General features: G+C 36.3%; 1 protein-coding gene across 1 annotated transcript; it reads right to left on the reverse strand.

Moving 5' to 3' along the window:
- Positions 1-334: 334 nt before the first annotated feature.
- On the reverse strand, positions 335-2,198 carry LOC18424978 (gibberellin 3-beta-dioxygenase 3). Its single transcript, XM_020661859.2, has 2 exons — positions 1,264-2,198; positions 335-1,121 (listed from the first exon to the last, which is right to left on the reverse strand). Exons 1-2 carry the CDS (start codon positions 2,025-2,027, stop codon positions 479-481), a joined length of 1,407 nt encoding a protein of 468 aa, XP_020517518.2. The 5' UTR covers positions 2,028-2,198; the 3' UTR covers positions 335-478.
- Positions 2,199-12,964: the final 10,766 nt, after the last annotated feature.

A 12,964-nucleotide genomic window follows, 5' to 3' on the forward strand; every position in this document is an offset into this window, starting at 1 on the left:
GTACATGGCCACATTTAAAGCCCACAAGAGAAAGATTTTCTCCTTGATTTGATCCCTTTCTCTCTCCTCTCACTCTTATCTTTCTCTCTCCTCTCACCACCACATAATGTCGGTTTATTTGTCCCTATGTTCACAATCGAATGCAATAATTTATTGTTATGGACAAAAGAAGGGGTAGTGGGAATTTTGTTTGGACATGCATGGTTAGGCCTGCGTCATGGGAACTAACCCAATTCACTTTCTCTCTCTAATTTTCTCCTTCCATCGCTACAAGCCAAAGCCACGACGAGTACCAAAATCAAGACCTGTGCAAAAGGTTCCATGCCAAACGACAAAAAGCAAGGCCAATACTCCCATTTTATATGATATAGACACCTTTTCATATCATCTCTAAAAACAGCTCTCAATTTTCTCTCTCTAAAAAGAGCTCACGTCCTCTCTCTCTCTAGGGGTTCCTTCTTGTATTACACTGTTCTCTCTAATGTGACTCTTGCATCACACTAGGCCGTGACTGCGAGGGGAGGAGAGAGAAAGGCTGTTGCAGCCGTGTCGAGAAGCCCGAATCCGGTAGGAGGAGAGAGAAAAGGGCATTGTTAAATAGCGTCCCTTTGATCCTGAGGTATTCTGTCCATGTCACCGAGCGGTACAGGGCCGTCGGCTCATCCGGTCCGATCAGCGGTTCGACGGTGGCCCCCGGAGACGGGAAACAAAAATAGGCGAATGACAGGCGGTGGTGGACCCTATTCACGACGGCGCGGTGCATCGAAGATCTGCACCGACCGTTCGAGAGGATGTGGAGCAGATCTCCAATGTTCACTACTAGCGCTCCATGTACCGGAGGAACTGTGACCCATTTCTGCCCAGAGGCATCCAGTAACTGGAGGCCGCTGGTGTTGCTCTGGTGGATGACCGTGAGGAGGGACGAGTCTGTGTGCGGCGCGAGCCCCATGGCCCGGGACGGCTCCGGGCACGACGGGTACGAGTTCAATTGGGTCACCCCACTTGAGTCCCCAACCTCCCAATTCAAGTCCTCTTTGCCTGCACCTACCCATTCCAGTATCAACTCCAAAAGCTTGACTGTTAAACTCTTCATCTCGCTCTGATACTCCTCTATCACCTCACTGCATGTAATGAGGAGGTCAGTAAGTTCTTACAATCTCTTTCTCTCTCTACACACACAACTCTTCATTCTTTCTAACTGTGTATGGATGTTACGCTTTAGATTTTGTGTGTGGTTAAGTGAGTGAGAGAAAGTGGTCGTACCAAAATTGCATGTGGTCATGGGGCCAGAGGCGGCGAGCCTGCTCGAGGGGCGACCCGAAGACGGTGAACCCCTCGGTCCACATGCGCTTCGGGAAGAAATGCGTGATACGGGGCGCGCCGAACCCGGCAATCTCGTCCGGCCCCCTCTCAGCCTTGAGCTTCTGATCCGGCGGGAGCGAGAAGAGGCGCCACCCTTGCTCCTCCACTCTCTTCAAAACATTATCGGGAACCCCATGGTTGACGACCTGGAACGCGCCCCAACTAGCACAAGCCCTTCCAATTTCCCTCGCAACGCCCCACCAAGGCGTCGACAAATCGATAACCGGAATGCCATCCAAATCAGACGACTCGAGTGAGAAGCCCTCCGGTTCCTGCCATGCATGGCTCTCCGGAACCGTCTTCACCGAGCCAAAGTCCACCCCACCATCCAAGGGACTGCTTAAATCGCCGCTCGATATGGAAGGCATCTGTATTTCTATCGAGGATTCTTCGACCACAACCGCAAACTCTTCTCTCCGGTAAAAACTAAACCGGAAAAGACGAATAAGGCAATCAGCTGCAAATGCTAATTGTTTCTCCTGTGGAGGAGAGAGAGAGAGAGAGCACAAATTGTTTCTCTCTCTACACCACAAATGCAATTTGTCGGAGGAGAGAGAGGGGCTAGGGACTCTTCGAACACAGAAGCTACTCATACAACGTAGGCATAACAAAGGACATATAAATACCCAAACATTGTAATTATATTCTATGTGTAAAATATGCATATGAAAACACACACAAATATTATTTATAAATAGAGTGAGAGTTGGTGATGGATAAGGGTACTGGCGGCTCCTGGTGGGATAGGTGTCGATATGCGGCCTAGGGGGGAGTGTAATGGAAGAAGGGGACAAAGAATGAGAGAAGAGGGGAGACAAAGGAAGAAACAAAAAATTGCCCCCTCCCCTCCCATCCCCCACTTTCTCTCTCTATACCAAAGCTCAAAATTGGGCCCCTACCTCTTTCTCTCTCTACACCATAACTCAAAATCGGTCCCTCTTTCTCTCTCTCACTAGACCAAAATTTGGCCTCTCCTTTCTCTCAACACCGAGTATGATCCCTCCAAAAAAAATTCTTACTCGAGAGATTTTTTCAAGGGTGTGGTTTTTATAAGGTTGAGGCTCTAAATAATTAAAATAAGGCGTGCCTTCAAATAGAGCTCAAGTATATCGATTGAGTATAAAAAAATTTATGATGGCTTGAAAATCTTTTTTCATCTTTAATTATAAAATTTAAAGATTAAAAAATAGTATACATCGAGTAAATCCATAAATAGTACAGATAATATATTACTATCGTGAACAAGACATACTATTTTTTAGATTTGAAATCTATTTTTTCTTATGTACGTACATCTTGAGGTCGAGGTGATGAAATTGAGGGTTTTTCAGCATCGAAATAACTGGTACATCTTAATTAAATTATTTAGGGCCTCATCCTTATATAAACATTTTCTTTTTTTGAATATCAAAATGGGAAATCCATTTCAAAATCAGAATGATTATTTAGAAATAGAAAAATGTGAATAGGATTTTGAGATCTTCAATACTTAGTTTTTGCTATCCAAAAATCCGATAGTTTGTGTTCAATTTTGAGATATTGTTTTTAAGCTCATGAGGGGAAGTAGACATAAATGGGCCAGTCATGTACAGTGCAAACCTATTATAACACTGGTTAGGAGGTACGATTTGGTTCAAGTAAAAGACTTTAAAATGGCAAGATGAAAACCTAAAAATACATGTGAGAAAATATATTGTGACTTATAGTCTTACTAAGGGTATGTCTCTTGATAGAGCATAATGACGGAATAAGATTCATGTAACGAACTCCAAATAGTCGGAATAAGACTCGAAAGATGATGACGATGTATTTTTTTCAAGTTCGTAGAACATATTTTTGAAATTTTCTTTGTTTGGAGTTGGTCTCAGTAGTCTTACATGTTCATCATCGCCATCTTCAGCATCACCATCATCAACCTTAACCTTATCCTAATAATTTGAAGTCTCTTGAGTCCTACAAAATACATCCCTAAAATTTAGCGTCCCAAGAGTTCCCCTAGACACATTGCTCTTGCAGGAGCTTCTTAATTTTTGAGAAGGGGCTCAAATGCTACCCATGTGCCATGGTCTTGTCCTTGAGTATAGAGACATTCTCTCTCTACACCAAAAACCCATTTCCTTGGGGTAGGGGCACCTAAGCAAGCAAGGGGCCTCAAACTCTCCCCATGTGCCATGGTCTTGTCCTTAAGTAGAGAAACATCCATATCATGCTCTAAGTCACTTTGTTAGTACTTGAAACCATGACACCATGACATTGCTCTCACGTGCCTTAGGGCCTAATGTCACACACATAGAGCCAATGGTTAGGTGTCTTTTAGATTGTCCTCATGTTTAGCGTTTCGGATTATGCGATGGTTTTGGATTCGGGTGGGAACCTTTGATTCGGTTTTTGGACCCAGTGTTGGCGCAAGTCCTTTTCTTTCTCTCTCAAATTGGTTATAAAAAAATGTTTTGGTTTTTTTATTTTTAGTTTTGATGTGATTGGAAATGGCTAAAATTCAAAATATTGGCATCTTTGAAGCGACCGAGGTCACCCAGCGGGGCCTGTAAAGCCTAGGGTTTAGAATAAAAGATATAGGTGTATTACCAAATTTCGAAACTTACCTAAAATTGTAGTTATTTTACCATATATTTCGAAACTTACCTAAAATTTCGAAGCTTACCAAATTTCGAAAGTTTCCTAAAATTTCGAAACTTACCAAATTTCGAAACTTTCCTAAAATTTCGAAACTTACCTAAAATTTCCGAACTTACCAAATTTCACGTGTTTGTACTGTTTTGAAACTTCAAATTTTACGATCAAGGATAAAATTTGATTTTCAATTCGAGTCGATATGAGAACCGCAATTTTTTAGTGGGATTTCAAGGAGCGACTTTACTTTTCATCCTAAACCCCCTAGGGCTTCCACAAACTACACCCATAAAAATTTGTCCTGATTTATGTCTCTAGGAAGATTGCAAGATCTATGAAATAGTGGCTTGTTCACGATGATAAGCACTTTTTCCTTTGAAAAACACAGTTTGTCTTAGCCCCACATGGGTTATATAAGGATCAAATAAATATGCCCTTTAATTATACTGTGTAAATGTTTTAAAATATATACTTCTTTAAAATTTTAAGTAAACTTTATGTAGATATTACATAGTGCATATAAAATACTACTATATGACCTTGTAAATTCGACTGGCTAAACTGGGCTGTGTTCTATGCCCTTTTGGACCACATTCGAAGTTATATAAAAAAGAGGGGCCCGGCAGGCCTTCTTGGGTTGGCCCGGCTCTAACCTTCTATCGTAAGGGCCATCGAGCTGTACATTTCAGGCCTAAACCCGGGTTAAAAATGGACCTGATCTCAAACTTCGGACCTAAGCCCAACCTGTGAGCATAATAGTGAGGCCCAAGGGCCCGTGGGCCGATCTGCACGATTGCACGAGTACTCCTTTGTAATGAGAAAATGACAAAGTACGATAAATTAAAAAAAAATTTGCAAGGAAAGCCAGAAAATATGGATATTTAAAACTCGAATGGTACAATTATTTTCTTTATTGAGACCCACAACCCAAATAATTTCTGTTGATAGTGATATCAAACACATTTTGACAACTGACTGAAACTTGTACTCTTTGGCATTTCAAAGTCATATGAGTAACTGCACAATGATTTGACCCCCAACGACCCCCCCCCCCTCCCCCGGGCCCCCCAAAACAAAAATAAAGAGGAATTAACTTTGAGTAATTTAAAGTAAATGATTCCATAAATTTTCAAATTTGTGAAGTGAAAATACCTTGAATCATTAAAAGTAAGTAGACCAACGGGAAGAAAATAGGGTAATGAATTGATGGTTACATAAATGCATGCATGCCTACCTACTTAAATTGTTATGGGGTTCATCTAGACATATCATTTATTTTTTTGTATATAAATGTCATAATTATTTTTATCTTTTAAATTTTAAAGTGAGTGGTTGTAAAAATGTTGTTAAATAGACACCAAATTATGAAAAACAAAATTTTTTCAGGGACTCACACCATCCAACCAATTTGACATCTAATGAACGAGAATGATTGTGATCTCCATATACAAAATATAAATCGTCTTTTTGTAGATAATCCCAAAGTTATAATGTATAGTTTCGTCTATAACAAAAAGAAGATGTGTGCATTTATATATGTGTTTTAAGTATACGTTTGTGTACGTATGCTTGCATGTGTAAATACTCACATTTTTACATTAGTGAGGGGAAAGGGCATTTTGGCCTTCGTTGTGGGTATGAGAGGGATTCCCTCCCCATATTCCTCTTGGCTTCTATTATTATAAACTTTGTATAACATGTTCTTGTAGGGGCACATTGTATATCTATTGCTTCAGGCAAAAATCTGATTTGGGAATATTTTTCGATCTCAAATTTCGTCATTTGTTCAAAATCACCAAGTAAGTAATATTAAAAAAAAAAAAAGGATTTTGAGTTGTTAAACACCTAGAAAAGAAGCCGTTATAAAGCACTATTTTTGTTACTCTTAAAATGTTGATTTTTAAGCACACATATAGGTTTCTCTTCTTTCCTTTTCTCATATCAATCACAGGTTTGAAGAAGTTACATCCTGAAATTTGAAGAAATACTCGGATATGGTGATACCGAAACTCACCCCCATAAGGAAATCTCATATTAAAATGGTATTAATATTGATATTGATATTGACATTGATAAGTTTCTTAAGTTAGTTGAGATACCTATTAAAGTCCAACTCGATAATGATTCCTATCTATAATGGGATGCATGATTTCATATATATATATATTCTCTAGAGATAGAGGAGCAAGAATCTCTTATAAAAGAGGCTATGCCTGTACAAAAAGAGAATAATGATATTCTTATGAAGAAAAACAATGTGATAGTGCCTCCTGCGGAGAGATGTTAGTTTCTTGTTTAGAGACATCTATAATGGAGATTTTGGGTGGTATCTTCTTTTAGCAAGAAAACGTTTTTGTTGCGCTCAAGGTTATCTTTCTAGATAGTAGTTTAATTGTGGAATAGATATGAGAGATCAACGGACGATTTCAGTCCGAAGAGTGGGTGTAAAACGTTTGTTCGACTGGGTGGTGTCAAGTCTTTGAGAGGTAACTATGTGTCTCAAAATCTATAATATCTCTTTAGTATAGGTTTTAGCTTGGTTTGTTCATGGATATAACCCTTTTGAGGTGAACTACATAAATATTTGTATTTTTGTAGTGTGTATTTTATGATTTATTTCTTGTACTACCTGGTTAAGTATAGGTCCTAGTGGATCCAACATACAGGATTCTAGATTCCATGTGTAAGGAATTTCTTGAATCCAACATGATTGAAATTCTATGATAGGAAGCGACTCTTCAGTGTTAGATGTGCTCCAGCAGGAGCATGCGATCTTCTCGTAATCAATACTAACCTATATTGAATACACAAAGTACATGAATAAGCCTCGAAAACCACGGGCACAAGCTAAGCGTGTACGGACAAAGGTGCACATGCATGATTCCATGGACATACCAACATGCACATGCCTTTCTACAAGCACTTGTCTTGTGTTTCTTATTTGCCCTACATAAATGCATACATGCATATCTTGCATTCAAAAAAGCTATGCCTTGAAAAGATTTGGAGCAAAAATAGGGATTATATATGATTAGACCATTCGCCTTTCGCACATGGATGCTACCATATGAAGGTTTGTGCATGTCAAAAAATTTGAAAAAATTTCTTTTAAACTTTGAAATTAGTCCATAGAATAGTAAAAAATTAATTGTGATCACTTTGTATCAAAAAGGTAAATGGTCTCATTGTATACTTTACCTTATAAATATCTTTAGAGCTAAGTTTTGGCAAATAGTCGTTCAACATAGTGACAATCTAAAAACACAAGAGACGCAATTTCTATAGGATGCAGTTTTTATAGAGCCGAGACTCTGAATAATCAAAGAAAATCGCATCTTTAAATAGTATCGAGAAATGTCGTTTCAATTATAGAAATCTTTGTGATAGCCTTGAAATATATTTTCATATTTTATTATAAAATTTAAAGCTTAAAAAATAGTGTAGATTGAACAAATATATGAAAACATGAAAATCTTGAAAATTGATGGTCCAAAAAGGTGTTACAAGATGCACTATTTCCAACACTTGAAATTCATTTTTTTTCTCATGTCATGCATATTGATATCGAGATAATCAATTTGAGGATATTTAAGCATAAAAACAACCTCTTCTAGTGAAATTTTTTAGGTGGGATCTAATTTGATGGTTTCGAGCCTTGGCACTATATAAACTTTTTCCATTTCTAAAAAGCTTAGGTATTATCATTTTGGGTATCAAAAATCTGTATGATGGCTGTAAAATCAATTTCCAATACCAACTATGAAATTTGAAGATCAAGAAATAGTACAAATCTTGTAGATCCGTAAATACTTAATCTAAATCACAAATCTCCAAATAAGTAATTTTTTGCCCTGGCTTGAGGGAGCACATAGAACTTTTCGCTACCAGGGGAGCATAATCCATTACTCAAACATGAAAAATTAAAAATCACAGCTTAGGTCACTAGAAAAGACAATGGCAAATTTGTGGAGAATTCTTTGTAAGAGTACCAATTAGTGCAACGAGATATCTTAATCTCTTTTTTATTTTGGTTAGTAAGCGGCTGGATTCAAAGTTGGAATATAAGTTTTGATATCTTAGTCAGAAAAAATGTACAAACATATAACAGGAAAGGGAAATTTGCACCAATATCTTTTATTTTCTTGGAATTAAAAATATATCCTTATATCTTCTAATTTATGCTCATCTTCCTATTTCTAATTTATGGTCACGTTCCTTTTTCTTTTTTTCTTTTACGTTTTCCCAAATTCCATCGGTCCAGGTTTTCAAAATCTAAACCAATTACTTTTTTTCACGAATAAGATTTTGGCAAAAGTTCTAGCTAATAGGCTGAAGAAGGCAACTCGTGAGGTCATTCAAGGCTCACAAACAACTTTCATCAAGCGCAGGCAAATCAGGATAGCATTTTAATTGCACATGAACTTATCCACTCCACCCATAATCAAGGAAGAAAAGGTGTTATGCTGAAGATAGATTTTGAGAAGGCATATGATAAGGTGGAATAGAATTATTTGGATAAAATTATGAAGTTATTGGGTTTCGTTGAAAGGTGGAGAAAGTGGATCAATGGTCGCATGTCTACTGCCCATTTCTTAGTCATTATCAATGGCAAAGCCTACAGATATTTCAGGACATCGAGGGGCTTCATACAAGGGGGCACTTTGTCACCATTCCTCTAAACTCTTGTGGCTGAGTCATTTAGCCTAATGCTAGCCGGTGTAGTCCACAAAGATCTTATCAGATGACTTACCATTACTACTTGAGGCCCACTCTTAACTCATTTCCAATATGTTGACGATACCTTGCTAGTAGTAGAGGGGGACATGGTACCACCTTTGGTTATTCCTTAAATATTATGAGGCAGTCTTCTTAAGTGCTATGAGGTGGTGTCAGGGGCAAAAGTTAATCTGCACAAGACAATGTTAATGGGTATTAATTGTGCAAAAGAGGAATTACGAGATTGGGCTAATTGGATGGAATGGCAAGTGGATAGCCTACTTGCAAAATGCCTAGGGATCCCACTCATGGACGGTCGGCTACCAAGGGATCCAATCATCCAAAGATTTCAAAATAAGTTATATGGGTAGAAATGTAGGTACTTCGTCTTTTGGGGCACATGTAACCTTGATTAAAGCTACGATGTTCAATCTTCCCATTTATTATTTTTCCTTATTTAGGCCCTCACAATTTGTTATCAACCTCCTTGAATCGTATTATGATGAGAGTTTTCTTGTGTAAACTTCATTTGGTAAGGTGGCAGACTTTGTGCCTTCCCAGACCGGAAGGGGGACTGTGTATTTGCAAGCATCGAGCATTTAATGGTGCCCTCCTCACCAAATGGTTGTGGAGAGCTTCCACTTCACCATCACATCTCTGGTTGCAGGTCATCATTGATAAGTATGGGTGGGATTCAGTGTGCTTGGCCTCGAGGAATTTACCGAGGGGCCGCTTAGTGTCCTCAGTATGGAGGGGTATTAATTCAGTGAGGATTTTGTTTCTGGGTCATAAGAGGATTCTGGTGGGGATAATGTCAATACATTGTTTTGGAATTCGAAATTGGAAATTGCTCTCTCAAGCTTCAGTTCTCAGAACTTCACACGAAATCAACATAGAAGAATGACAAAGTCAAGGACGTAATGCCATATCAAGGTGGTCAAGTGCTGTGGAATTTGATGTTGAATGTTTGAAGGGTTAATCGGATGGAGGAACATTAGTATTCCACTCTGATGAGCATGTTAAATAAATTATTGTGATTTCCCAGCTAGAGGTGATAGAGTGGTTTGGGAACTGGAGGTGAGGGGGTATCTTCTCCGTAAAATCTCTGTACAAATGCCTTGTAGAAGATCGATTCATCAGTGGTTCAAAAGAATATGGAGTTGCAAGGGGCCACCGAGATTGAAAGCTTTTATTTTGGAAATAGTGCTTCTTGTAACTCATTTTTGAACAGTCAATTTTCAAGTTTTTATAGATCTACTCCATCTATATTAGTTTTTAAGTTTTAAATTTTATAATTAGAGGTAAAAATATATTTTAAAGTTATCACAAAGATTTCCAATATTGAAACCACATTTCTCATCATTATTTGAAGTTGGGCTTTAATTTGATTGTTTAGAGCCTCGACTCTATACAAACCGCACTCTTAAAAAAATCATGTTTTATTTTTAAAATTTAAAAATGATATAACGTATTTCACTTGTTACATTCAAGTCCACCTTTAGAAATGCATATAATGTATTTTAATTTTATCTTCTTTTTTTTCTCTGTGGATTGGATTACACTTAAATTAGATATGATCATACTTCTTTACATCACACACCTATAAAAAGTATTACAAGTAATTTAAATTAAAACGAAGTTACCAAAATAGCCCTGAATGTTGTAGGGGTATTTTACTGAGGCTGGAACTTGCGGGTATCAACAATGGGAAAGAACAACCAAATGGAAACAACAACTAACTATGGCTCTTGGCCCACACATTTTTATATTTTACACTCAAGTCCCACTTATTGCATGAAGTACGGTTTAATTTTATCTCTTTACATCAAATTAAGCTCAAATTTGGTATATTCATAATTTTCACTATCACACACCAATAAAAATATTTAAAAATAATATAAAAATAATAAATAACCATTATACCCTTGTAATATCTATGGATATTGGATTATTTTATTTATTTAAAATAATCGTTTAAATATTTTATGTAGATATGCAATAGTGAGAAGTATAAACATGTCAAATTTAAGTCTAATCAAATGTGTAAAAAAAAGATGGAAGTCATACACACTATATGCTTTAAAAAAAGTGAAGCTTCAATGTAAAATATGAAAATATAAGAGGTTCTATTTTAATCTGAAAATAAACTTAATTTCTGTCAATTTTCCAAAATAAAATAAAATTTTCTATACATTTTCCAAAAGAAGAATTTGTAACATATGAACTTTAAATAATGAAGATGGTAAGCGAATGTTTATACTTTCTGTGTGGCAGTAAATTTGGGTGGTAAGGTTTTGTTCTATCATGAAATAAAGAACGTTAGAACGTTACCGAACATCATTTGAAAAAACAAAAATAAAAACAAGAAATACTTATTCAAAACAAAAATAAAAACAAGAAATACTTATCTATGAGATTTGTGTGTGTAGAGAGATAATAATTGAGGTCAAACATAAAATATTAAATTAAGGTGCTATTTTAAATATAAAAAAAGTTTATAGAGGGTTACCACCACTTTACACTCAAATTTACGTCAATCTCAGGGTGAGATAAACTCAAATATCTTGCGAAACGAGTTAAATTTTAGAGATTAGTGGAGAGAGTGGGATCGCTCAAATTATAAATTTAAGGGCATAACAAATCTTTGCAGAACTGGTTATCTTCTAAGCCTGGAAGCACCAACTGCAAAATGTGTTTATGAGACCTTAAAAAGCTTCTAATTCTTAACTAAAATGTAGTATTTAGGTCTTAGAATTGAGGCTTCTGAAAATTCTATTAGCCAATATGTCAGAAGTTCTATTTGTAGGAATTACCATTTTTTAGACTCTCTTAAAAGAAGTGCTAAATTTATACTATCTGACTAAAATACAATGCCACAATCTTACTTTTACAAGTAAGTTTGTAACCTTATATAAACTGTACCCTTTAAATATTGCTAAAAGATGTAATTTTGGCGGTAGAAACCCCTAGACCTAAAAATCGATTTTGAACCATAATTATAAAATTTTAAAATCCAAAATGGTATATAGGTCGAACAAATCTCCAAATACTTAAAATTTTTAAATTTTGATATTCTCGATAAGGTATTACAAAGACAAATTTGAAGACTTGAAATCATTTTTTTATGTCATATACATACATCTCGAGTTCCAGATATCAATTGCAGTATTTTTCTCAACATTGGAACAACCTTTTTTGAGTGGAATATTTAGTTGCACATTTTTTCTATAATATAAAGTTGGCACCCTATATAAACCTTTTCCAAATTTTTGGAAAGCTATCTTGTGCCCAAATGCTCTCAAAGAAGGAGAAAGAAACATTGAAAATATGGCGCCGCCTTGCCAATGCTTCCAATTTACTACTTCTCTACGTTTAGGGCTTATGCGATCATTAAGAAGCTGAAAAGGTTGACGAGAGAATTCTTTTGGAGTGGAGAAATGGAGAAAGTAAAATTTCAATTTGATCCATTAGAATTCTGTGTGTTTACCAATGAATTGGATGACCTTGCCATAAGGAGAGTACATTATTGAAAGTAAAGCGCACCTTCAAATAGCGTCGAGAAATGTGGTTTCAATATTGAAAATCTCTGTGATAGCCTTAAAATATATTTTTATTTTTAATTATAAAATTTAAAGCTTAAAAAATAGTATAAATCGAACAAATCTATAGAAAAATCTTGAAAATTGACGGTCCAAAAATGCGTTACAAGATGCACTATTTCCAAAACTTGAAATTCACTTTTTTTCTCATGTCCATACATCTTGATGTCGAGATGATTAATTTGGAGATATTTGGGTATCAAAACAACCTCTTCTTTGAGGTGGGCTCTAATTTGATTGTTTAGAGCCTTGAAGCTATACAAACTTTTTCTTTTATTTATTTGTTACAATCAATGGTTTAAAAAATGGATCGGTGCCCCGGATCGGGCACCCCAACAACCCATTTGTATCGGTGAATCGGTGTTTCAGATCGGGAATTGGCCTTAAAAAATCTAAAAAAATATATGAAAATCATTATAAATGTTGTTTTTTGGAAATCCAATAAGAAATATGAGTACTATATTAATAACTTTCATTTTTTTGCATCAATATGCGAATATTGAGATGTTCTTTCTCTGTATGAACTATTGTCAACTATTAAATTAATTGGCAAGCTTTTTATGCTTCCCCTACAACATAGAAATTTTGTCCTCCCCCTTATCCAACCGTTCATTCTGAATGGAGCGCTAATATTGCCCCAATCACAATATCATGTC

The sequence above is a fragment of the Amborella trichopoda genome, chromosome 5 (genome assembly GCF_054954075.1).
Source record: "Amborella trichopoda isolate Santa Cruz 75 chromosome 5, AtrichopodaSantaCruz75HAP2 v2.0, whole genome shotgun sequence".
Classification (NCBI taxonomy): domain Eukaryota; kingdom Viridiplantae; phylum Streptophyta; class Magnoliopsida; order Amborellales; family Amborellaceae; genus Amborella; species Amborella trichopoda.

Excerpts from the sequence above, each read along its gene's own strand:
- LOC18424978 (XM_020661859.2), bottom strand. The coding sequence starts at position 2,027 with ATGCATATTTTACACATAGAATATAATTACAATGTTTGGGTATTTATA. Across the intron at positions 1,122-1,263 it reads CATGACCACATGCAATTTTG|TGAGGTGATAGAGGAGTATC; the intron begins GTACGACCACTT and ends CATTACATGCAG.